At 33.3% G+C, this 26,065-nt stretch overlaps 1 protein-coding gene across 1 annotated transcript in view; it reads right to left on the bottom strand.

The window, feature by feature from the left end:
• Positions 1–26,065, bottom strand: part of GALNTL6 (polypeptide N-acetylgalactosaminyltransferase like 6) — a 1,118,676-nt gene that overhangs the window by 754,450 nt on the left and 338,161 nt on the right. The window contains exon 3 of the mRNA XM_079142956.1: positions 774–882. Within this exon, the coding sequence (XP_078999082.1) occupies positions 774–882 (109 nt within the window). The remainder of the gene's footprint in view (positions 1–773; positions 883–26,065) is intronic.

The following is a 26,065-nucleotide window of genomic DNA, read 5'->3' as shown; positions in this document are numbered from 1 at the left end:
ATTGTGCTGCTGGTTTGACCCAGAGGTAGTGTCTCAGAGTTGTTCATATCTTTACCAAGCAGAAGCTGCTCTACATCTACAACATCCTCCTTATGAAAAATCAATAACAGAATATGAGCTTCCTGACATGTGTGACTCATGTTCACTTTATTTCTACTTATATATCCTTCTGAGTCTTTTCTTCCAACAGCCTATTTTTTTTTCAGACTCTCTAAAAGCACTAGTACTTTCCTGTTACTCCATCCTCTAACTCTAGCCCAAGACTAGCATTCTGCTACAGTAGCATAGACCTCCTTGATTTCATTTAACTGTCTGTTTGTCCACGTGTTACTAAACTCAGGTCCCTAGCTGATGTGATTTATGGATTTGCTGAAGCCCCTTGCCATGTCTAGAAACGGTGGTAACTCTTATGTCCTTCACATTGCCAGTTAGATACACTTCAGCCCAAAGGAGTGAATCTTGCCCAAAATACATGTGTACCAGGTCATGTCATTGATTAAATCTCAAGAGAACCCCAGAAATCATTGGAAAAGGGTTCGGAAATACAAAGTACTATATAGATTTCTAAACTTGTAGTGACCGCTTCTGCAGCTCATCATGTATGTTTTTCTCTGAAGTTTGAGTCATTTTGGTTCTGCCGTGTGGTGATCTCCAGTAACCCAAGAGACACACTTGACTGTGTGCAGAAGAAACACTAATTCAAGGCCCTTTAAGTGACAAACGAGATACTGCAGTATGTAAAGTAGCATTTTGGCTTACACTGAACTTCATACCTGAGCGCATAGCCTCTTTCTGAATGCTTTCATAGTCATGCCAGTCCTTTCTTCTCAAACCATCTGTCCATGAATAGAATTGCCCATCTCCCAGGCCCAGTGGAAATGTCTGTGGAAAAGGAAAGTATTCAAGCATAAAAAGGAGGCATTTCCTTTTGCATGGTAGGTAAACACAGCCAGGCGCATAACAGGCAATCAAAGAATACTTGTTAAATAAGTGATTCCTCTGAGTATAGTAGAAAGAAAGTTATTGCTAGTGACTAGATAAACACACATTTTAAATTCTTTTTCTAACCTTTGAAACAGGAACATTCCTTTCCCCAAACTCTCGGCATTTCCTATTTTATTTCATCCAGAGAGAGATGTTAATAATTCAGTGTGTTACCTCCTCTAATGCTTAGCTGCTTTCATTTGTCCCAAGTATAAATATTGATAATGCTATTGATTGGTGTGATAAATTGAATTAATTTTGTTTGTGATTTATAGTTTCACTCGTTTTGATCAAATATATTTGAATGACTTTTAAATAATATTGGTAACCATTCATTGAATGCTCCCTATGTCCCAGGTACTTTGTTAAATTCTCTGTGTATTAAAGTTCACTTGATCTTTAAAATAATTTTATCTTATAAATCCCTATTTTCTTCAAATTAAAATGTGACTCAGAGAATGATAATAACTTTATTTAAATCATAGTGACAAAGATTTGACCAATTCCATTAAGACTGAAATTATGGTCTCAACAATTATTAAACACGGTTCCATCTAGATTTTTTTAAAGTATGCTTACATTTTTAGTTGAAATTATCACACACTCATTAACTATAGTCACAGCACACATTTTAAGCTTTTGCCTAAACCCAATATATTCTAATATTAACTTGAAAATGATCTCTGAATATATTGCAGAAGCTACTTTATTTTTTATGGTGTTTCATTTTAGTAACAAGAAACAAAAATTATTTTAACTGAAATTCATCTTCACAATCTTAATAGTAAAGGTAAGGTAAAACATGTTTCCACATTCATGTACTATTTTTTTTTTTTCTTATTTTGTTTTACGTGGGGGATATAAATCACCCATCTACAGAAATAAGAAAAATATGAAAAGTAGAAAAAGTCTATTTAGTCAAAATATGAATAAGTTCAGTGAGAAAATTTTATTCTAAGAGACTTTCCCAAGCAAATAAAATGCCTCATTTCTTTGAATTAGACAATATAGTCATTATGCTTATGAAAAGCTATTTAACTTTAGTCCATCTTTATAGCTTACAAAAGATCTACTTGTTTTGAAAAGAGAACAATAAAGCATAATGTTTTTTAAAAACAAGGTAGTTAAAAGCAGAGACAAGATTTTCCAAATCGGGCCACTACATTTAACATGTTTCAATGATTTTGTTGTACTTTATGATGACAAGTTTAGAAAACAATGAATGAACAAATTTACAAGGATGTTGAATTTATATAACACATTGAGAGTAATAAGGATACATTTTAAAAGGAAAATGAAAAGAAAGATATAAAAAGATAAAAAAATGTAGTAAAGGTAGAAGGAAATTTTTAAAATATAATTTGGGGGAGAATATACAGCACATATTTAAAAAGACAATTTTTCTGATTAATGTCAATCACGTAATTGGACTTTTTGCCAAATCAACTTAAAAGTTATAATCAAATAAATTTAAAGTATACCAGTTACGTTTTGTCTCAGTTATGCTTTCACAGTGATAAATACTGAGCACTAATAAAAATCTCCTATACTGATATGGATAATACCAATTTACAGACACAACTTTCAGATGAATGAATTTTGACATGAAAGATGAAAGTATTCCTGTGAACTCCAAGCTCCCTCTGGTTACAGGTTATACTCTATTTCCTTTAGTTCAATAGATTTGACGTAAGGATGCCAAGCTGTGCTGCAAATTAGATTCTGTGTCAGTCTGTACACCAAAAATTATCAACAAACCTTAGTAAATGGTAATATAAGGTGTGTTGAATGCAGAAGTTGACCTTCACCTTCTGAGAAAACAATGCAAGTGCTGTCATAAGCACAGATGACTGAATTGATAGAAGCTCTTTGTAAATGGTTGAGAATGACTAGGAAGACAAGTATGTATTTTTGTGCCACTGAATTTTGAAAATACTTATGAATTGGAGGCATTGGATATTTCTGAGGGAGAGATTAAAAGTGAAAAATATAAAAGGCTTGATTGGCATTTTTGCAAGAAGCGCTTAGGCAGTTGGAGTCTCCTGGATTCATACGCCTACTTCAACAAGGTGATGTCTGAGTGCCCTGTACTGTACTCCCACCCCTAGAAGACTGGGGTTGGAATGAGAAATATGCACTTGGGTCACTGCAAGTAGCTGAATATAAGGGAGCCAAACAGCTTTTAAAGTTAGGACTCTGTGGCAGTTTATATACCAAACATTAACAAATCTTCTCTCACTTAAGTTCCAGAAAGCTGCCAACTATAGTTATACCCAGAGAAAAAAGACAGTAATTATAATCTGGAGATTTAGAAACAGAAGAAAGAGACATGGTACTGGATCCCAGTGTACGACCAGGAATTATATGTTAGCAAGACCTTCTCTACGGTGGAACTTGATGTCAGTATTTTCATTACTTTATTCATAAATATCAATGGGAAGCCTCAAATTCCCATGTAATTGAGAGGTCTTTCAACATAAAGTTCATAGGCCACAAGTAAACAAAAGGCATAACAAACTTGAAGGGTACAGAAGCAATTTAAAGCACAGAAAACATCAAGAGAAATAAAAATTTAATATCCTCAAAGAAATTTAAAAAATGTTCTTCCTTAGAAATAAAATTTTGAAAAAAAGAAATTAACATCATATAGGAAAGTGCGCTTGAAAAGTGAAAAAAAAATGTGAGAGTAAGGAAAGAATTATTATGAGCAGTTTGGAAAATGAAGGTCAAAGGAACTCTATTAAGAAATAGAAAAACATGGGCTGGGGTTGTGGCTCAGTGGTAGAGTTCTTGCCTAGCATGTGTGAGGCATGGGGTTCCATCTCAGCGCTACATAAAAAAATAAATAAATAAAAGGTATTGCGTCCATCTATAACTAAAATATATATATTTTTAACCTTTATTTTTATTGTAAACAAATGGGATACATGTTGTTTCTCTGAATATGAAGAAAAGGCATACCATTTGTGTAATCATACATTTACATAGTGTAATGGTGTTTGATTCATTTTGTTATTTCCCCCCCACCACCCCTCCCACCCCTCTTTTCCTTGCAATGTGAAGAGAGAGCCTACAGAGTGGGAGAAAATCTTTGCCACTCATACTTCAGATAGACCACTAATTTCCAGAATATATAAAGAACTCAAAAATCTTCTACACCAAGAATTTAACTAAAAAATATTTTAAAAAAGAAGTAGAATAACAATGAGAGAGAGAGAGAGAGAGAAGATACATTGAAGGAAGGCAGCAAACTTGGAAGCCTCCAGTTCTGACTGTGCAAGGAGGATGGAAAGTGGTTCCAGAAAGGAAATCTCTGTGAGAAAAATAAACAACAACAACAACAAAAACCCACCACCAACAACAAAACTAAAACTAAACAAAGTAGATAGGCAAACTTATTCTTTCCTAGTTAAAAAAAATATATATATTGAAAACAAAGTTGAGATCTCCTGAAGAGATTAAAATGAATTAATCACACATATATAAAAAAATTGAGCAAATGAAAAGTGGTTCAATTGATAAGTGTAGAAGACAAAACATGTAAAAGAAGGGTAATTACGGTATAGTATTTGACTCAGATATGAATAATCTAGCATGGACACTAGCTAAACTAAAATTGGTGCTGTAACTAAATGGAGGTTGAGGAGGCTGAGGGAAAGGGTAGACTAAGCTAGTTAAGTAAGCTTTTTTAAATAATAGGAAATAGTGGATAAAAAATAAACTGGCTAAAAGAATCAGAGAACAGTAATGTATGCATTTACTACAACTAGGAGGGCATATAACAGAATAAAGATAAAAGATACAGCTTCCCTGGGATCAGAAGTTGCAAGTAGAGGAAAAGAAAAAGGGATTGCTAGTCAACATCACAGAGGTTGCAACTTGGTTGCATTTTAAAAATTATTTTCAAATACTACTTTTCATAAAAATAAATCTCAAATAAAAATTCTTAGCATTCTTGACCATTAGAACTCCAACAAGGAGCTGGAATCAGGTTAAAGCTGACCCTCTGACACTGAACTTTAATAAAAAACCTATGTGAGGATTTGCTACACTAATATTTTTCTGTCTGAATAGATGCTTCTCATAGACCAGTATGTGGCAAGTAGAAAGAAATATAATTCCCTGGCCCCAACTCTTCTCTATGAAATTGAAAACTTTGACTAGAAGAGAGAGACAGCAGTGAAAAATATCCGTGTTGTAACAGTCCTCTAGATGATTCTGAGGCCCACTAGAGGTTGAAAGCTTCTAGTCCATATGACTAGGAAAGTGACAAGGATCCCATTAAGGCAACAGATAAATCTCCTTAGGAAAGCAGGTGCCACAATCTAGTCAAGAACCTTTTTCACATTCAGGGTTGACGACCAACATACAGATTAGGCATACTTGTATCCTTCCCACCTGCCAGAAAGGTGGACGAATAAACCTAAATCAACCCCAGTACATTTGTGTAGAACTACCTTGATTCTGAAAGCTTAACCATCCAGTAAATTATCCATTAGTATTCTGACCTTTCCTTTCACATGAGCAATCTCCAGTGCCCAGATCCATTTGCTTTTCTCCTGGGTTATCATATCATGTGTCCTCTGTATGATTACAGTCGTACAGATCCATTATCTATGACCTTGTAAAATAAATACAAAGAATATTGTGCCTTCATGAGGCATGTATTTCAGACCTGCCGTTAGGTTGGCCATTTATTTGTGAGCACTCTTTCAGTTTTTCACCTTGTGAACTTCATTGTCATGTCACTATAAATAATTAACTTGAAAAAATATCAAGGATGGGAGAGATAGAATCCATTAAGTAGAAACTGCATGTAATAGTTAGACCTGGATCCCAGAGCCTATCAAAAAATAATATAATTTTGAATGGGTCAAGAGAAAAAGTATCCAAACGTAAAATATTTCCGTAGGCAATGTATTTGCCAGAGGTGACACACTCAAACCTTTGGAGTCAGTGATTTGACACACATAAATGGAAATTAGGATGTACTAATATAAGGACTAATGAACTCTGGAGTTACCTTACTACTATTAACTAACTTTTTAAGTAATATTAAAACACCTCCCTGAAGCAGTCAGTCAAGAAATATCTACTGAATAAAAAGAGCTTGCTCCTTGCCACTTACATTAGTACAAGTTTTATTTATCATACTGCAGACAGGTATGTCATTGAAATGACACATTTGTGTCTCTTTGAAGAAAAGATTATGTGTATTCTGAAAACCTATCTCAGGTTCTAAAAATCAAACAACTAATGGACATTTTACAATTCTTCCAACAAACCATATACCTACTGCTCTACTTGTTTGTTGGAAGATAATATGAAATAGTGGAAGGACTCTGGACTCAGGGAAAGAAGATATAAATTGGGGTTTATAACTATAGGCAGGAAATGTATTTTTTTTTTCTAGGTCCCTAGAAAACTCACATATTGAGTAAAATTAATGAAAAATAATACATACCTTATGTTTTTTTTGAGTTGGAAATCAGAAAATATGTGAAAACTATCAGCTTGTCTTAAAGTGCTATACAAATGCCAATGGTTCTCACCTTCTCTATTCTTTTTAAAGATATTTTAGTTATTTCCCTTGTCTTTGCAAATTTTTAACACAACTGCAGAGATAAAACTTGTATATACTAAGCAAATCATAAATTATATATTATAGTAGATGTTAAGGGAATTTAGTGATGGGTATGGAGTCTTACACTAGATATGATTAAGTTTCTTATATATTGAAGCCACCTGGGATATGATTCAGGAAAATAGAACATTATCAGAAAAGTAATATAATGGATGGCATTGGTGGGAAAAGTAGATGACGAACATTTATTCTAATACAATTATATCCTTGTTAGAACTGGGTGCTGAACTAGAGTTCTTTATGATTAAATTCACTTATTAATAAGTTCTTCAAGATCATATAACTAATTAGTGGCAAATTAGAATTTGAACCAAGTACAAATATCCTGAATTAATAAAATCATTTTCCTTCCTCAGTTTGAAACCAACAGCGGAGCACGCAGTGCATGTAGAATAACCATCAGAGAAGGTTCTGCACTTTTGTAAGACCTCAAAACATATCAATCAATTAGTACCAGACATAAAATTATTTTTTTTAGAGGGTAAAACCATTTTGTTCCTTACATTCTGTATAAATTCTCCAGTTATATCATTGTTAATATAATTCCATGATACTGACAAAATAAGCTTTGATCTGATAGGCATTGCCAAAATCTACCCTCTTGCGTTGTTAAACATAGTATCTGCAACAGGTGAAGAACTCAGATGTGGGAAGCAGGCAGGAGGATGCACTGAGAAATGCAGCTCCTATTTTTGGATCATAAAATTTTCCATTGAATTCTGGGTTATTATTATGTTTAAAAAAAACCTGATTATAAAAAGTTAAATTAAGTTTTTATAAAACATTTTGGTGGAACATGTCTTTGGGACATATCACATCTACAGTCACCTTCTTAAACCTCTGGCCAGACTTACACCACAATCTTAATTGTGAGCTTGAACTCAGTTTGCCTCAGAAATGGTTAATGTTATCTTTTCCATGGTGTAAACTTGACCTAGCCTACCAAGACCTCCATCTTGTAAATTTATGCTTTGTATTTGTATTAGTACCTAAACTCCTGAGAGCACAGAGTGATTTTTCATGTAAGGTGACTGTGTAGATCATTATAACTAAAGACAAACACTGAGGCACACTCTGGTGATGAATTTCAAACAGTAAACTATCAGAAGAGTGAGAGTCTCAGGGAATGGTAAACAAACAGTGCTGTGGTTTTATTTTGAGGATTAAAAAGCAATACAACCGAGTGGCTTGCTATCCCAAATAAGAATATTCTGCTGATGATTGGCTGTTATATTGACCACACAGTTGAAATTTATGAAATTTTGTCATAAAGTAATATTTGCCTTTATTATTTTATACATGTTGATCTATGAGATTTGTTTGTAAGAAAAGGCTTCTAGCACACTCGTGTTATTTTAAGAACACCAACATTTTATTTTAAAAGATTGTATCCATGTTATACAAGGAAGACACAATTTGAAAGTTCTGACATCTCTTGCCTCTTGTTCCAGTTGCCCTGAAATTATTTTCTAAATAAAATTTTCCTTCCAATGTGAGTGGAAAGATTAAACATTGTATTTATTTACATAAGCAAAGGTCAGATCACCCTCATTTTATGATTTCTTGAGGTGCTTGTGAAGAATTTCCAAAGATGACTTCCTGTTTAGGTAGGTAGCTGAAAAAGAAAAAAAAAATGTGTTAGTACCCTTTTTATTCTAAATCATCCCTTCCTAAATTTCATTAGCATCACCAGAATTGTCAGTTAGCAGAAGCTTCTGTTAGTAAGTAACCAGAGAGATCAATAGCAAACTATCCTCACAGGAATAAAGGACATTATTAAGAGTACTTCTGTTAGTTAAAGGAAAGAGACAAAGTGGCTGATAAAACCCTTCCTGGTGTTCAGTAGGGTTAAGAACACAGCAGCAGTCCTAATCCAGCTGCCTTACTTGATTTCCATCTGAGCATATGATGTACATAGTTGTGTTACTGACCCTCAAAATTACTATAATTTTTTTCTTTACTTCATCACAACAAAAAGCTGTTAACTCAGCAGGAATACCCTCCACATCCCTGATTGTTATGCAGTAGCATACCTTGAAGAAATATTGCAGAGATTGGTGTCTTGCAAATATGATATGTTTTCTGAGTCTATGTCCCATCTCAGAGTATTCCCTTTGTGATTCCTAAGGGAGAAGATGTAGAAGAAAATAAAAAGAAAGAAAGAAAGAAAAATTAATATGGAAATGAACAGCATAACTGTGAAAATGTAAAAGCAAAGAAAGATCTTTTCAAAAAAAGCATATCATATTAACCTTCAGGAATCACCTGTCCCCCTCTTGCTGGGGTGCATCCACACACTCGAGGTTTTCTGTGGGTATTAAGCCGGGGTTTCATGACCCCCCGAATTTTCTTCAGAAGGACATCATACGGTGGTTCTAGAATTCCACCCTATCAATTCTTCAAGGAAAAAACAAGATCCTCAGTTGTTTTCCAGAATCAATATGATCTTAAATTGTGATTCTATTTTTCTTATTAACCTGAGCTCACTGTACTATGTCAAAGGGAAACACACAACACAGAAAGATGGAATGAGGATTAGAGAGAAGAAGCGTTGATCCTTCCTCATGATGAGTGTGATAGTGACAAACCAAAAGAGAAGTCTGATTTTTTTCTCCAACCTGTATGTCACCCAAGTGCTTTTATAAATTTCCTAACAAGATATTTTAAACAGGCATAATTTTACTAAATCTACCATTCGGCTGGTCAGTTAAGAAGCCTGCTCTGGCACTAGAGGTATAATTGGGATCCACACAAAATTATAGCCCTCAGAGATGTGGCATTCTAGTGTAAGGTGATACTCATTCATTGGTCCAGTATTAATTAACCACCTACGATGAGTCTGGCATTTTCTGGATACTTGGAATTTACTGATGGCTAAAGCAGAAAATGATTCATGCTCTTGAGGAATTTACAAACTTAGAAATTTGATATTAAAAAAAAAAAAAGAAAACCAACCAAGTAAACTGTACAATATTATCTTTAGTTAAGTCTTTTATACAATATTCAAATGCTGTGGGGGGGTGCAGAGGAAGTAGAGATGGGTTAAATTGAAGGCACAAAAAAATTAAGGTGCTTAAGACCTCAAAGAAAAAGTACCTAGTAAATCATTGGTTTCACTGGTCAAATGAGCGATGATAATTTCTCACTTAAAAAATTTCATTCTGAAATAGTACTTACACAAAGTATTTTACTTAAACACAGGCATATTCTTGTGCAGACAGACAAGACTTCTTTCAGGCAGAAGAGCTAATACACTGATCATCAAAATCAGGTTGCTTTTAATATTATTGGCTATCTAGCATAAATACAATTTGTCTACAGTGTTCCAAGGAGGGCAATAATCTCCACGTCCTTAAATACCAAATGATAAAATGTCAAGACTTGACAAGTAGAAGAAAAACCACTTAAAATCTAAATCTTAAAAGGGTCTTGGACCGTGACTTTCACAGCTAATTATTTCAAATACCAGCAAAGATGTTTTGTAAGCTCTTAATTTAGAGTTTCTTGTTCAACAAATTGTAGACATATAAGACAATAGATCATTGTGCTTTCCTGGTATCTAGTCTGTACGCTGAAAATAATTCACTTACGGGAAAACAATTTCGGTTATTATAATTATAGCTTGCAGTCAAAAAGTTTTATTTAAGTAGAACTAAATTCAAAACACTGCATTTTATAGAACATGGATATGAAATTGAATGCATATTATTAAATGTTGAAAAGATTTATCTGCATCTGGTCATGAAACAAAACCAATAAAGATCTGCATAATATTTATTATTTCTATATCAAGTGTGCCAACAACAAAACAATGCAATTTATTTTATTTTATTGCCTTTAACATCTTAAGTATCAGCAAATAAGATATTTCATATTAATACAAATAATCCTTGATTTACAATGGCTTAACTTACAATTTTTAGATTACAGTTGTATAAGTTTGTACCTGTACAACATTTTTTTTTTTTACATTCAGCATGGCATTCAATAAATTACACAAGATATTTAACACTTTATTATAAAATAGATTTTGTGTTCATTTTGCCCAATTGTAAGCTAATCTAAATATTCTGAGCACAGTTATGATAAGCTAGGCTAAGCAATGTTTGGTAGATTATATATATAAAATATATTCCTGAATTAATAGTATTTTAAATGAATGATGGATTTTTGAAGACATAACCCCATATTAAACTGAAAAGCATCTGTAATGAGTAGCAGAGACAACAAGAAGTAAAAACAAACAAATCATTTAACTTATAGAAGGGTTACTCTTTTACTTATGTGCTTTTAGGACAGATGGCTAAGGTGTACTTACTAATTCTAAGATATATTTTCCAATGGAAAGTGATCTAATAAATTTATAAATTTGACTTTGAATAAACTCTTTAGTATAAATTTAATATAAATTGTTCAAATATCTGAAATGGACAGATAATTCAGATTATTTTGAGAGATAAAATAATTAGTGATTAAAAGAACAGGTTCTATTGTCTAATTTTTTTTCTCTTTATTACTGGGGATTGAACCTGGGGTGCTCTATCATTGAGCTACAGCCCCAGTCCCTTTAATTTTTTTTTATTTTGACACAGAGCTTGTGATCTCTGGACTCAACTCCTAAATAGCTAGGATTATAGGCCTATGTGCCTAGCTCAGTGTCTCATTTTCTTAATTTAGAAAATGGTAATTAAAAATTTATTTAATGTAATTGCAACATGAAAGTGTGATTTACTTGTGAAACATTCATTGTTATTTGTTTTGCTTTATTTTTAGTTAATAAGTTGTAATTTTTAAATGACAGTTTAATTTAAATGTGCATAAATACCAACACATATATATATTATACTGATTTTAAATTTTTTATTTACAATTTTAATGTAATTTAAAAATCAGACTTTCAGGCAATTCCTTTGCTAAATACTATAACATTACACAAAGATTAGTTGTTAAAACTTAGTGACCTATGTACCCAGGAAAAGACATAACTACATTCAAAATTCTGAACATTCTATTCTTTACAATTGCTATGAACATTCAGACTTTCAAAATTATTTAATGTAACTACTCAAGAAATGCATTATTGAAAGTGATCATAAGGGATTTCTAGTTTTAGGTTGAAATTTGTTGCTCTCATTCTTACAATAAGAATACAGTTAAACAAACTAAAAATCCACAACTTTCCATGGATGCCTGAGATAACTGAGGTGGCAGGGAAAACCACCACACAGAAATCTGGAGAAACATGAAATCCAGAGTAACAACCAAGATCTCTCATCTTCAGAAGTTGCAGGACCCATTCACAGGTAAGAACACTACATGATAATTTTTTTGTTCTTTTCTGGTACACATGACAGTAGAATGTGTTTTGACATATTATACATACATGGAGTATAACTTATTTTAATTAAGATCCTATTGCGGTTGTACACAATGTGGAATTTCACTGGTCATATATTCATATATGAACATAGAAAAGTTATGACTGATTCATTCTACTGTCTTTCCTATTCTCATTTCCCCTTGTCTAATCCAATGAACGCCTATTCTTCTCTCCCCCACCACTACATGATAATTTTGATGAATTGGTGGAGGCTGAGTCTGGACCAGCATGAGTCCAGAGCTTCTAGAGCTGCAGGTTTAGGGAACACTCATTCTTTCCTGGGTTTTTACTTGTGGTGACCACATGAGGTCATAGTGATAAAGATCAAGATAGATCTCCCACTGGCTCTGGCAGAGAGAAAGAAAAAGTAATTTTTGTGAAGCATGTATAGAGGGTTCTCCATAACAAAGACATAACTCTCAAGGGAATAAAACTTTATCAAAGCCTGCTCTAATTTGGGAAAGGCATTTCCTGAGAGTTATAGTCCATTCTGTCTTTCCTGTTTCATCTAAGATGGCCAGACTAGAGGCAGAGGGGATGATAAGAAATATCTATGAAAGTCATCCTCCAGGGTCACAGTCCTCTAAACAACTGGAATTTAATCTTAAAATTATGGGACACTTGTCACCCCTCACACCTTACCATCACACCAATAGGCCTCAAGTATAGTAACATTCAGTTATACCTCAAGAACTGAAAGACACAAGCTCTATATTAAAAAGAGTCCTTAGGGAAGTTGAAATGTAGAGGGGAGACTAAAACAGTCATGCTGGAAGAATTTGAAGTTTTTGGCACCTACAGTAACAGCAAATATAAAACATAACCAAGTTTCCTCAGATTTACATAAACACTTGTGCTAGACATTTTTTTAAATCAGTTCCTATTGTCTGGTACATTGTATTTGGGTTTGAACAAGAAATTATATTCAAGGCATTATATTCAAGATAGGCCGAAAAGAAAAAAAAAAAAAAAAAAAACAAGGAAAAACAGTCTAAAGAGACAAAACAAATATCAGAATCATATTCACATAGAATAAAATAGTAGAGTTATTGAACTGTGAACTTACACTATAAGTAACACTAATGTGCTAATGAAAAAAAGGAGTCAACATGCCAGAAAAACATGATGAATGCAAATAGGTAGAAAGCTTAAGGAAAAACCAAGAGGAAAACCTAGGGAGAAAAAGTCTGTGACAGACATAAAGAATGGTTCTTAAGACTTCATCAGAAGAGTGGATATGGCTAAGGAAAGAATTGGTTGACTTGAAGACATGTCAGTAGGAAGTTTCCAAGCTAAAATCTAAAGAGAGAAAATAATGGGAAAAAAAATCAAGAACTGTGCCAGGAGAAATGTTTGAATTAAAGATCACTATAAATGTTTCAAAATTAATGACAGATACCAAATCAATGATCCAAGAAGCACAGAGAATATTAATTGGGATAAATAACAAACTACATTAAGCATATTATATTCAAACTTCAGAAAGTCAAAGATAAAAAGCAAACCTTGAAAGAAGTCAGAGTTGGTATGAAGAGGTTTGGTAACAGCTTATTAATAAATAAAACAAGGATAAGACTTTACCAGGACTTGTCAGAAATCATGCAAGCAAGAAGAATATGGAATATAACATTAAGCATGTGGAAAGAAAAACCCACTGATACAGTATCTGGTAAAATTATTCACCAGAAGAAATAAAAGATATTCACAGAAGAAAAAACATACTGATAGAATTCATCACCACCAGACCTCTTCAGCAAGAAATGTTAAAAGAAGATCTTCAGGGAGAAGGAAAATATAGTTATAAAACACAGATTTACACAAAGAGCATCAGAGCAAGAAGGTAAAATGAAATATTTTATATTGCATATTTTTAACCTAAGCAACTATGGTTTATTTAAAGTAATTCTAGCAACATTCAACAGATCATGTAAACACAGCATATGGGTAAATGAAATAAATGACAGTACTATCACAAGAACAGGAAGAAAGAATTGGGTGTTGTCAGTTACAAGAATTCAGCAGTGTGTGTAAGGCAATATACTGTTATTTGAAGTAGACTTAGATTTGTTAAAAATATAAAACAAACTCTAGAATAACTCATGAAATGTAAAAGATCTATTGATATTTGAGAAAGATAAGTCATATAAGATCATTAATTAAATTGTAGAAGACAGAAAAAAGGAACAAAAGAAACTAAAAACAACTGAGACAGAGAAAACAGTTGTAAACATGTTAAATATATCAATAATCACTTTAAATATGAATGGCTTACAATCCTTAGTTAAATGACAGAGATTTGCAGAGTGAACTAAAACAATCAAGATACATTTGTTTTATCTCTAAACCTTCTTAAAATATAATAACTTGTAGGATAGAAGTAAAGGGATGGAGAGATAAATTACAAGATAACATTAATCAAAAGAAATCTGGGGGAGTTAAATTAATTTCAGAAAAATTAGTCTTCTAAAGGAGAAGCATTATTGGAATAAAAATTGATCTGAATTTTAGGTTTTAATACCCTTCCTGCTAAAATGTAGATGCATTATATAGACATGTGATCTCAACTTATATATTGTTTAGAAGACATTGTTTCATTTCATTTGATTTTGAATGCCATTTAAATGGAACATCATGCTGTATGTAATCTTCCAGAAGTTTTTGCTTTGTACTCAATTTTACATTTTTAAGATTTAATGTTATTTTGATATTATTATATTTTTTATGTTTTATTATTTTTATGTATGTCCTTGTTCATTCATTTTCACAGTATGTAGTTGTTTGTATTCCATTTTGTGACTATACTGTAGCTTATTTTCACAGACTTCAAGTGAGCTCAGATGGTCTTCACTCAAGAGTTGAGGATATCCAGTACAGCCATTAAAAAATGTATCTGAAGCTACTGATATAGTGGAGATCAGGACTCAGATTCTCTATAGAGGATCCTTACGGGAATCTTGAGTGCAATGCTCTGGAAGAATGTGGGGACATTGTGTGTGATAGAGGAAGAGCCAACTTAGATAGATGACAGTGTCTACTAATGTTTCTGTTTTCAGGTTGTATTTTAAGTTTATAGAGGTAATTATGAACTAATTAACAAGAAAATAAAAAAGCAAAAAAAATTGTCATTATATAATGATAAAGTGGTTAATTCCCCAAAAAGTCATGAAGTTCTTAATATGTATGTACCTAATAACAAGACATCAAGATACATGATACAAAAACTGATATAATGGCAAGACATGGAAACATCTGTTATTGCAGGTGAAAATTTCAAAAGTTCTTTTCAATTAACTGATGTACTAAGCAGACATAAAATTGAGGGTAGGGTTAACCTGAACAATACTGCTTCTAAGTTTTATTTGGAAACAATTCTAAAGTTTATGTGGGAAGACTACAGACCTAAAATTGGCAATAGTGGCAAAAAAAAAAGAAACTTGCAAACTTATATAACAACAACAAATTAGTTTAAAAAATTATATTATTTAACATTTAAAATGCAATAAATATGTTATATACTTTTTATATTACTCTATACACTAAGAAGTAAACTTAGCTATAGTTTTAGAAGACATTCAGGGGATGCTGGCTTATTTAAAATCTAACAATATGGGATTAAAGAAATATTTTGACATCTTCTCCCAAGAAGGGATGGAAGCTCTTGGCTTGTCTGTTTCATGTTTCAGATGTGATTAGATTATGCTACTTAATTTATATTAATCCAAATAATTATATATGGAAGTTTTATAAAATGATATTCAGAAAAAGAGGCTAAAGATGGTTTCAAGATTGAGGTACTTTCCCTAGATTTTGTCGAGAGACCCACTTAGAAACAATTAAGTATATATAAAAATTTTGTTTGAGGTTCTAACAACTATTATTAACATTTACTAAATAATCTAAACTGCTTTCTATACATAAGCTCAGAGATATGTATATATTTTGTACATACAGAATTATATTGTTAATTTTAAAGCTTATAGCATTGTTTTAGATTGCACATAATTAGTATTCTTTTACAACATTACTTTCAATGCCAGATTTTTGTCATAGTGTTCATTTATCTAAAACCCTATGTTGGACATCTGGATTATTTTTACTACTTTAAAAACAAGGTTATTAAAGATATTCATGCAAGTATATCTTTATAATAAGGATTATCTTTACATAGATCCCTCAAAATATAATTCTTAGATCAATGACATAAATTCTAAGACTTTTTGACTAATTTATTGAATCACTATCCTGAAAGGTACTACCAATTCTAATATAGTACCTTAAGTTAATTTAGAATAATAAGGCCATTACCTATAGAACAAACATGTCATAAGACTAATTTTCAGTGTCTGTACTGACTCCATTTTAGAGCTTTGTAACTCAGCCCACTACTAGAGACAAAATCAGATTGTATACTTGTTGGAAACTGGGCATTTTTCTATTGTAATGCACTTTTCAACTCAACAACATTGATCTTAATAATAAGTAACTTTTATTAATCTTCTTGGCCAAATAGAAATACTTATTAAGTCACTTCTTATAGTTTAAATATTTGTACAATGCTAGGTCATTGTCTATAATTTAAGGTTAATAATGTTCCTGTTTATGGCAATCCTTTTCTACAATTTGAAAAAAAATGGGGAAACAGATCCCTATGGAAACTCACTTAATTTCAAAAAATATTGTCTAAAAATTATGATATTAGGAGTTTCACTGCGCTGAGTGACATGTGGAGAAATAGAATGCGCCAGACTTTACAATAAGGAGATCTTAAATCTCCAACCACAATATTTATATGCTAGCTCTATTGAGCTCTCAGGTAAGTGAAATATATGGGAAATCTGTTGGGCCAATTTCCTAGATCCACCCTTAATACATCCAACAATGTGGACTGGAGAATCAATCCCAGTATTTACTAATAATATTCACATGATGGGAGGTTTTACAGATACTCATATTACACCCACCCATGTGACTGGATTTAACTATACTAGTTGCAGTGGAAGCTTATCTATATGCTGGTCCCATGATAGACTCTCTGGCTGTCTAAATGTAACCTCTGAGAAAAAGACAGCATCAGGAACACCTAGACCAGTCAATTATACTGGCCCTTGGAACTTAGGATTGTATGTTCAAGCAGTTATTAGAATAGGACTTTCTCATACAAAGCCAGTCATTTCTATGAAATATCCACCAATATCTTACTGCCTTAACTGTTCTGCAATAGAATCTGGCACCTTTCCTGAATGGATAAAATATACAAAAGTCTTGCCAATACTACATAATATCTCTAAATATGGTAATATGTTTTTGGATTGATCTTCAAAAATTGAAGAAAGACAGTTATATTGAAATAGCTTCCTCTAGAAGATTCAAAGTCAGAAAAGCCCAACTTGGCAACATTCCCCCCACATGTTTCACATTTACTTCTTAAAATGAATTTATAAGCAACCATATTTAATCTAAATTTTTAATACAATGAAAGATCTCAGAAACTAGGCAAATAATTGAATTCTTTAAAACTATTTTCAGAATACAAAATAAGATTTACAATAATTCTGAGTTTTTGAGACACCATGTAATTTGGACTATTCCCTGTTTTGATGTTACTTTGCACTACTGGTAACTATGTAATAAAGAACAAATTAGAATCCAACAAACTGATATTACACTAGAAAGATGAATAATTCACATATATATTCTAATAGTTATTTCTTTGATGATCATTTGGTTCCTATATATTTTAATATATTCTTTTAGGTTTCTATATTGTTCCTACATTTATTATATTCAGGGGCATGATTCCTTCTGTTAAGATCCTAAGGCCCCTGAAAGTTAAGTATTAATAGAATGATTGAGATCAAATTAAATGCTTTAACAAATACTATTACAAATATAGTAATGAGCCTTTTGCTGTCCAATTTAAACAAAGGCTTAAATGCAATAGTGATTGTAAACATGTATATTGTTACAACTAAATATCTACTCACCGATGGGACTAAAATAATTAAGCATCATCAAATGAACATTTACATAGCAGTAATAATAGCCTGGATCTTATAAAATCACACCATTATATCCAGGATATTCAAAAAGTAAAATTGATCTCCATGGACTCTGCATTTCTAGTTGATCAAATATTTTCTAAATTAAATGGTGTATTATTGGAATAATGTTTGCTACTAATTATTTTTGTATCATGATAATAGTTTGCCATACCCTCAGAACCAAGAGCCAGGACCTTGGGGCAGCTCTCAGAACCAAGAGTCAGAGCCTCAAAATAACTGCCAATCATTTGCAATTTAAAAAAATATTAAAAAGGGGGATACATGGGAAGCCATCCTTATTTAGCAAAATCAGACTACGTTAAGCCAGGGGACACAGAGGTCTGGCTTCTAGGAACTGCCAGGAAGCATGTGGTGCTGTGTGGGAGGGGTTCCCTGTCTCCTTCTGAATAGTCCCCCTAAGAGAATGGTTCCCCTAACTCCTCCCTATTCTGATCATCACAGAAGAAGCTCCTCCTTGTCTTGGCCCCCTTTATGTGTGTTAGAAAGAAAACAGAGTTGGACTGCTCCATGTTGTTAGAGGGCAGAACTGGTATGGCCAGACTGGTCATGCCCCCTCTCATTTAAAAGGAGTATTGATTGGCTCTTGTGTTTTTATTGAGTAAATAAGTTTCTGAGTAATGGATTGATAAACAGCCAACATCATCCTTCAATAGTTAACCCTTTACTCAGCCAAGTTGGATGAGGTCGTGAGATCCCCACATTTAACAATATGAAAACAAACAACTCAATTAAAAAAAACTAGCAAATGATCTGAACACATACCTCACCCAAGAAGACACACAAATGGAAAATAAGCATATATAAAGAAGTTCTATTTAAGTTGTGTATGTCCTCCTCGTTCAGTTTAGGTAATTCATATGTCTCTAGAAACTTGTTGATGTCTTCGAGGTTTTCTGTTTTGTTGGAGTATAGATTTTCAAAATAGCTTCTAATTATGTTTTGTATTTCACTCGTGTCTGTTGTGATATTTCCTTGTTCATTCCAAATTTTAGTAATTTGAGTTTTCTCCCTCTTTCTCTTTGTTAGTGTGGCTAAGGCTTTATCAATTTTGTTTATTTTTTCAAAGAACCAACTATTTATTTTGTTAATTTTTCTGACTGTTTCTTTTGTTTCAATTTCATTGAGTTTGGCTCTGATTTCAACTATTTCCTGTCTTGTACTACTTTTGGTGTTGGTCTGCTCTTCTTTTTCTAGGGCTTTGAGCTGTAGTGTTAAGTCATTTATTTGTTGATTTCTACTTCTTTTGTTGAATGCACCCCATGAAATAAATCTTCCTCTAAGTACTGCTTTCATAGTGTCCCAGAGATTTTGATATGATGTGTCTTTGTTCTCTTTTACTTCTAAAAATTTTTTTTATTTCCCTCCTGATGTCTTCTGTTATCCATTCATCATATAATAGTGTATTATTTAATCTCCAGGTATTGGAGAAGTTTCTGTTTTTTTATTCTGTCATTTATTTCTAATTTCAATCCATTATGATCTGAAAGAGTACAAGGTAGTATCTCTATCTTCTTGTATTTGCTAACAGTAGCTTTGTGGCATAAGACATGGTCTATTTTAGAGAAGGATCCATGTGCTACTGAGAAGAAAGTGTATTCATTCTTTGTTGGATGGTATATTCCATATAAGTCGGTTAAGTCTAAATTGTTGATTGTGTTATTGAGATCTATGTTTTCTTTATTCAATTTTTGTTTGGACGATCTATCCAGCGGTGAGAGAGCTGTGTTAAAATCGCCTAGTATTATTGTGTTGTGGTAAGCCTACCAACAAAGAAAAGTCCGGGACAAGATGGATTCTCAGCTGAGTTCTACAAAACCTTTAAAGAAGAGCTCATTCCAATACTTCTCAAAGTATTCCATAAAATAGAAGAGGAGGGAACTCTCCCAAACTCATTCTATGAAGCCAATATCACCCTGATACCTAAACCAGACAGAGACACACCAAGGAAAGAAAGCTTCAGACCAATATCCTTAATGAACATTGATGCAAAAATTCTCAACAAAATTTTAGAAAATCGCATACAAAAATATATTAAAAAGATAGTGCACCACGATCAAGTGGGTTTTATCCCAGGGATGCAAGGTTGGTTCAACATCCAGAAATCAATAAATGTCATTCACCATATCAACAGACTAAAAGTTAAGAATCACATGATTATTTCAATAGATGCAGAAAAAGCATTCGATAAAATACAGCATCCCTTCATGCTCAAAACACTAGAGAAAATTGGGGTAGTGGGCACATTCCTTAACATTTAAAGGCCATCTATGCTAAGCCCATGGCCAATATCATTCTAAATGGTGAAAAACTGAAAGCATTCCCCCTAAAAACTGGAACAAGGCAGGGATGCCCTCTTTCACCACTTCTATTCAATATCATTCTTGAGACACTAGCCAGAGCAATTAGACAAAACAAAGAAATTAAAGGGATATGAATTGGAAAAGAGGAACTCAAACTATCCCTGTTCGCTGATGACATCATTATGTATTTAGAGGCACCTGGAAATTCCATCAGAAAACTCTTAGAACTCATAAGTGAATTCAGTAAAGTAGCAGGTTATAAGATCAATGCTCATAAATCCAATGCATTTTTATACGTAGGTGATGAATCTTCAGACAGAGAAATTAGGAAAACTACCCCATTCACAATAGCATCGAAAAAAAATAAAATGCTTGGGAATCAATCTCACAAAAGAGGTGAAAGACCTCTACAATGAGAACTACAGAACACCAAAGAAAGAAATTAAAGAAAATCTTAGAAGATGGAAAGATCTCCCATGTTCTTGGATAGGAAGAATTAATGTTGTCAAAATGGCCATACTACCAAAAGTGCTATATAGATTCAATGCCATTCCAATTAAAATCCCAATGATGTACCCTACAGAAATAGAGCAAGCAATTATGAAATTCATCTGGAAGAATAAGAAACCCAGAATAGCTAAAGCAATCCTCAGTAGAAAGAGCGAAGCAGGGGGTATCACAAAACCAGATCTTCAACTCTACTACAAAGCAATAGTAACAAAATGGCATGGTATTAGTACCAAAATAGACAGGTAGATCAATGGTACAGAATAGAGGACATGGACACAAACCCAAATAAATACAATTTTCTCATACTAGACAAAGGTGCCAAAAATATGCAATGGAGAAAAGATAGCCTCTTCAACAAATGGTGCTGGGAAAACTGGAAATCCAATGCAATAGAATGAAACTAAATCCCTATCTCTCACCCTGCACAAAACTCAACTCAAAATGGATCAAGGACCTCGGAATCAGACCAGAGACCCTGCATCTTATAGAAGAAAAAGTAGGTCTAAACCTTCAACTTCTTGGCTTAGGATCAGACTTCCTTAACAGGACTCCCATAGTACAAGAAATAAAAGCAAGAATCAACCACTGGGATAGATTCAAACTAAAAAGCTTTCTCTCAGCAAAGGAAACTATCAGTAATGTGAAGAGAGAACCTACAGAGTGGGAGAATATCTTTGCCACTCATCCTTCAGATAGAGCGCTAATATCCAGAATCTCTAAAGAACTCAAAAAACTCTACACCAAGAATACAAATAACCCAATCAACAAATGGGCTAAGGAAATGAACAGACACTTCACAGAAGAAGATGTACAAGCAATCAACAGATATATGAAAAAATGTTCAACATCTCTGGTAATAAGAGAAATGCAAATCAAAACTACCCTAAGTTTTCATCTCACCCCAATTAGAATGGTGATTATCAAGAACACAAGCAACAATAGGTGTTGGCGAGGATGTGGGGAGAAAGGTACACTCATACATTGCTGGTGGGGCTGCAAATTAGTACAGCCACTCTGGATAGCAGTATGGAGATTCCTCAGAAAGCTTGGAATGGAACCACCATTTAACCCAGCTATCCCACTCCTTGGCCTATACCCAAAGGACTTAAAATCAGCATACTACAGAGATATAGCCACATCAATGTTCATAGATGCTCAATTCACTATAGCCAGACTGTGGAACCAACCTAGATGCCCTTCAGTTGATGAATGGATAAAGAAACTGTGGCATATATATACAATGGAATATACTCTGCCATGAAGAATGATAAAATTATGGCATTTGCAGGCAAATGGATAAAATTGGAGGATATTGTGCTAAGTGAGATAAGCCAATCTCAAAAAACTAAAGGACGAATGATCTTGCTGATAAGCGGATGAGGACATATAAGGGGGGGTATGAAGGGTTAGCGTTAGGGTTAGGGTTAGGTTTAGGGTTAGGGATAAGGATGGTGGTAAAAATGGAGGAAGGAAGGACTGTATAGAGGGAAAAGAGGGGTGGGGTTGGGGGAAGGGAAAAAAATAAGAGAATGAATCAAACAACATTGCCTTATGTAAATTTATGATTTTTAATTAAAATAAATAAATAATTAAAAAAAGATGTTCTATCTCATGTGTCATTAGAAAAATTGCAAATTTGGACTACAATGAGGTATCACTGCACATCTCTGGGAATAGTTACAATACCCAAAATGGCAATACCATTTGCTAGAGAAGATGCAAAGTGACAGGGATTCTCATTCACTTCAGGTGGGAATGAATAATGATATATCCACTTTGCAAGACAGGCTTGCAGTTTAGTACAGATCAAAACACAATCTTACAATATAATCCAGCAATAATAATCTTTTCTCTTTACCAAATTAAATTTGAAAACTATATCCTCCATCACACAAAAATCCTCAATCAAATGTTTACAGTACTTTATTCATAATCTTCCCAAACTGCAATGACGATATCCTTCAATAAGTGAGTTGATAAACACAGCAGAATATCTATAGACATCAGTAGCTGAAGTAAAGGTAATTTTTCTCTGGTTGATAATTTTATTCTGTATAAGACTGCAATTGTGGATATGTGGCAGTATGCATTCCTCAGGGTCCATTAAATTTTATCAGCAGATGCTGGTACTATGTTAGATTTCCAGCCATCAGAATGGCAAAATAACCTTTTATTCTTTATAAAATTTCCTGTCTCAGGTATTGTTATAGCAGCAGGAAACAGATTAAGTCTCATGGCTAATATAAAATATACTTCTTCGCCATGTCAGCTGAGGTTTTAGGAGCAAGGACATCCCAGTAGTAATGAACATATACAGCTTGGATATCATTATTTTAAAATACTATTGTCCAGTAATAGGAACCAAGGCTCTTTGGAGAAATGGGTGATTCTTGGAATGAATTATGAAATATACCAGGTGAGCCTGACACTTTTTATAATGCTACAATATGAAGGAGGGCTCAAAATCATAAAGAAAACACATCAATCAACTAAACAAATCAAAACAACAAATGCCTCAACGATGAAGATGACAAAAGGACACAAGAGCCCACCCAAAGCCTTCCCAAAAGATAAAATCTGAAATGGTTGAACAGCAAAATACAGAAGTTAATATTGCATAATAACAAAAAGTACCAATAATATTCTATGAGACTATACTGGTAAAAACCAAGTGGGAAGAGGGAAATACTGCTTACAAAAGATTTGCAAATAGTTTATGTACATATCCCAGTCTCAAGTAAGTATAACACATCTCTGTATTCCTTAAGTGATGGTGTAATGACTTATTCACAATGAGTGTGACTGGTGACAAGCATGATTTTATGGTGGAGGAACCTGACAAACATTATTTTAGCCAAGTGATCAAAGTTAATATAAATTTTAAAAACTCATGGTGACATTATGTACCTCTGATGCAATGTGATGAAAAAGTAATTTACTTCAGTGGTTTTCCTCCTTCAAATTCATAACCCCAGTCTAATCACAAGAAAAACATAAGAAAATCTCAATAAAGGAAGATTTTACAAATTATTTTGTCAAAACTGCCAGTGTCGTCAATATCAAGGAATGTCTGAGAATCTGTCCTAGCCAAAAGGAGCCCAGCAAGTTATAATTACTAGATACAATGCAGCACCCTAAAAGGCATGCAAGAATCAAAAATGAACCTTGGGTAAGAACTAAAGAAATAAGAACAGAGTGTGGACTTCAATTCATACCGTTCCATTGACACCGTTCATCATTTCTAACCAATGTATACTGCTAATGTAAAATGTTAAAAATAGGAGAAGCTGGCTTTGGGGTTCATGAGGGTTCTGTGCTCTGCAATATTACTGTAAATCTAAAATCATTATTTAAAAAAAACGTATTTTAAAGTGACTCTCAGTCTCTTTGGAAATAGTTTTGGAATCTTAACACTATTTATACTTTTTAAAGAGATTAAATCTATCCATATGCTGAAGTATGCACTTGTCTTTTCAATTCGTGGCACTCTTGTCAACATTTTCCATTCTTTATTTTGATATATATTATCATAATTAGTAACTGTTAAGAAAATAATGAGGAAAGATTGCACAGGCTTTCTTCCTCTTGTACTAGTTTGCATTTAGATGATGATAAACTATTCATTTTAATTATTTTTATTTACTTACTTGTCTTGATACTGTTTAAAATTCTAATGCACCAAGCATCTTTTTGTTAGCTTGACTGGGAAATGGAAATTCACTCAGTGAAATGAATTTGTGGAAGGGCAAATATAAATTTGAATGAAATAAAAATTAAAATAGCAAGCTTTAGACTCTGTTTATTAAGGCTGTGAATAAACAAATGATTTAGTCTTACCAATACACTGCCTTATTTTAATCTTATTTTATTATGCCTATTAAAATAAGACAGCAAAGGTTTGTTTCAATTGAGTTATAATTGTGGACATTTATTAAAAGACTGGAGGCTAATGTCATCTGGCCGTTGCTTTTCCTTGTTTACACATAGTTGCTATGTTTCAATAAATGTATGACAATGAATTTAGTTTATTATTTCTGAAATGTTTAGTCTTCTATAACTGTTCCAGTGGCCAATGACCCTGGATGCTTCTTCCTTAGAAAGTTAGTCAGAATGCATACTTATCCATGTAGAGTCTTTTAAAATGTTGTGCATTAGTGATTTTTGAAGAAGTGAATATTAAATAACATTGATATCTCAGCAGACACATGTATCCCTATATATTTTGAGCTCACAATGCATAAATTTCTGAAATGCTAGAACCTTTTGTTAACCTTTAGGAGAAATTGCATGATTCAAAATTTTCTATGCAATTTTACAACAGATAAGATAACCTTAGAAGATGGAAAGATCTCCCATGTTCGTGGATAGGCAGAATTAATATTGTCAAAATGGCCATACTACCAAAAGTGCTATACAGATTCAATGCAATTCCAATTAAAATCCCAATGGTGTAACTTACAGAAATAGAACAAGCAATTATGAAATTCATCTGGAAGAATAAGAAACCCAGAATAGCTAAAGCAATCCTCAGTAGAAAGAGCAAAGTAGGGGGTATCGCAATACCAGATCTTCAACTGTACTACAAAGCAATAGTAACAAAAACGGCATGGTATTGGTACCAAAATAGACACGTAGATCAATGGTACAGAATAGAGGACATGGACACAAACCCAAATAAATACAATTTTCTCATACTAGACAAAGGGGCCAAAAATATGCAATGGAGAAGAGATAGCCTCTTCAACAAATGGTGCTGGGAAAACTGGAAATCCATATGCAATAGAATGAAACTAAATCCCTATCGCTCACCCTGCACAAAATTCAACTCAAAATGGATCAAGGACCTCGGAATCAGACCAGAGACCCTGCATCTTATAGAAGAAAAAGTAGGTCCAAACCTTCAACTTGTTGGCTTAGGATCAGACTTCCTTAAAGGACTCCCACAGCACAAGAAATAAAAGCAAGAATCAACCACTGGGATAGATTCAAACTAAAAAGCTTTCTCTCAGCAAAGGAAACTATCAGTAATGTGAAGAGAGAGCCTAGAGAGTGGGAGAATATCTTTGCCACTCATACTTCAGATAGAGCATTAATCTCCAGAATCTCTAAAGAACTCAAAAAACTCTACACCAAGAATACAAATAACCCAATCAACAAATGGGCTAAGGAAATGAACAGACACTTC

This window comes from Sciurus vulgaris (assembly GCF_902686455.1).
Source record: "Sciurus vulgaris genome assembly, chromosome: 5".
In the NCBI taxonomy this organism is placed as follows: Eukaryota; Metazoa; Chordata; class Mammalia; order Rodentia; family Sciuridae; genus Sciurus; species Sciurus vulgaris.
This window is presented reverse-complemented; position numbering and strand designations above follow the sequence as displayed.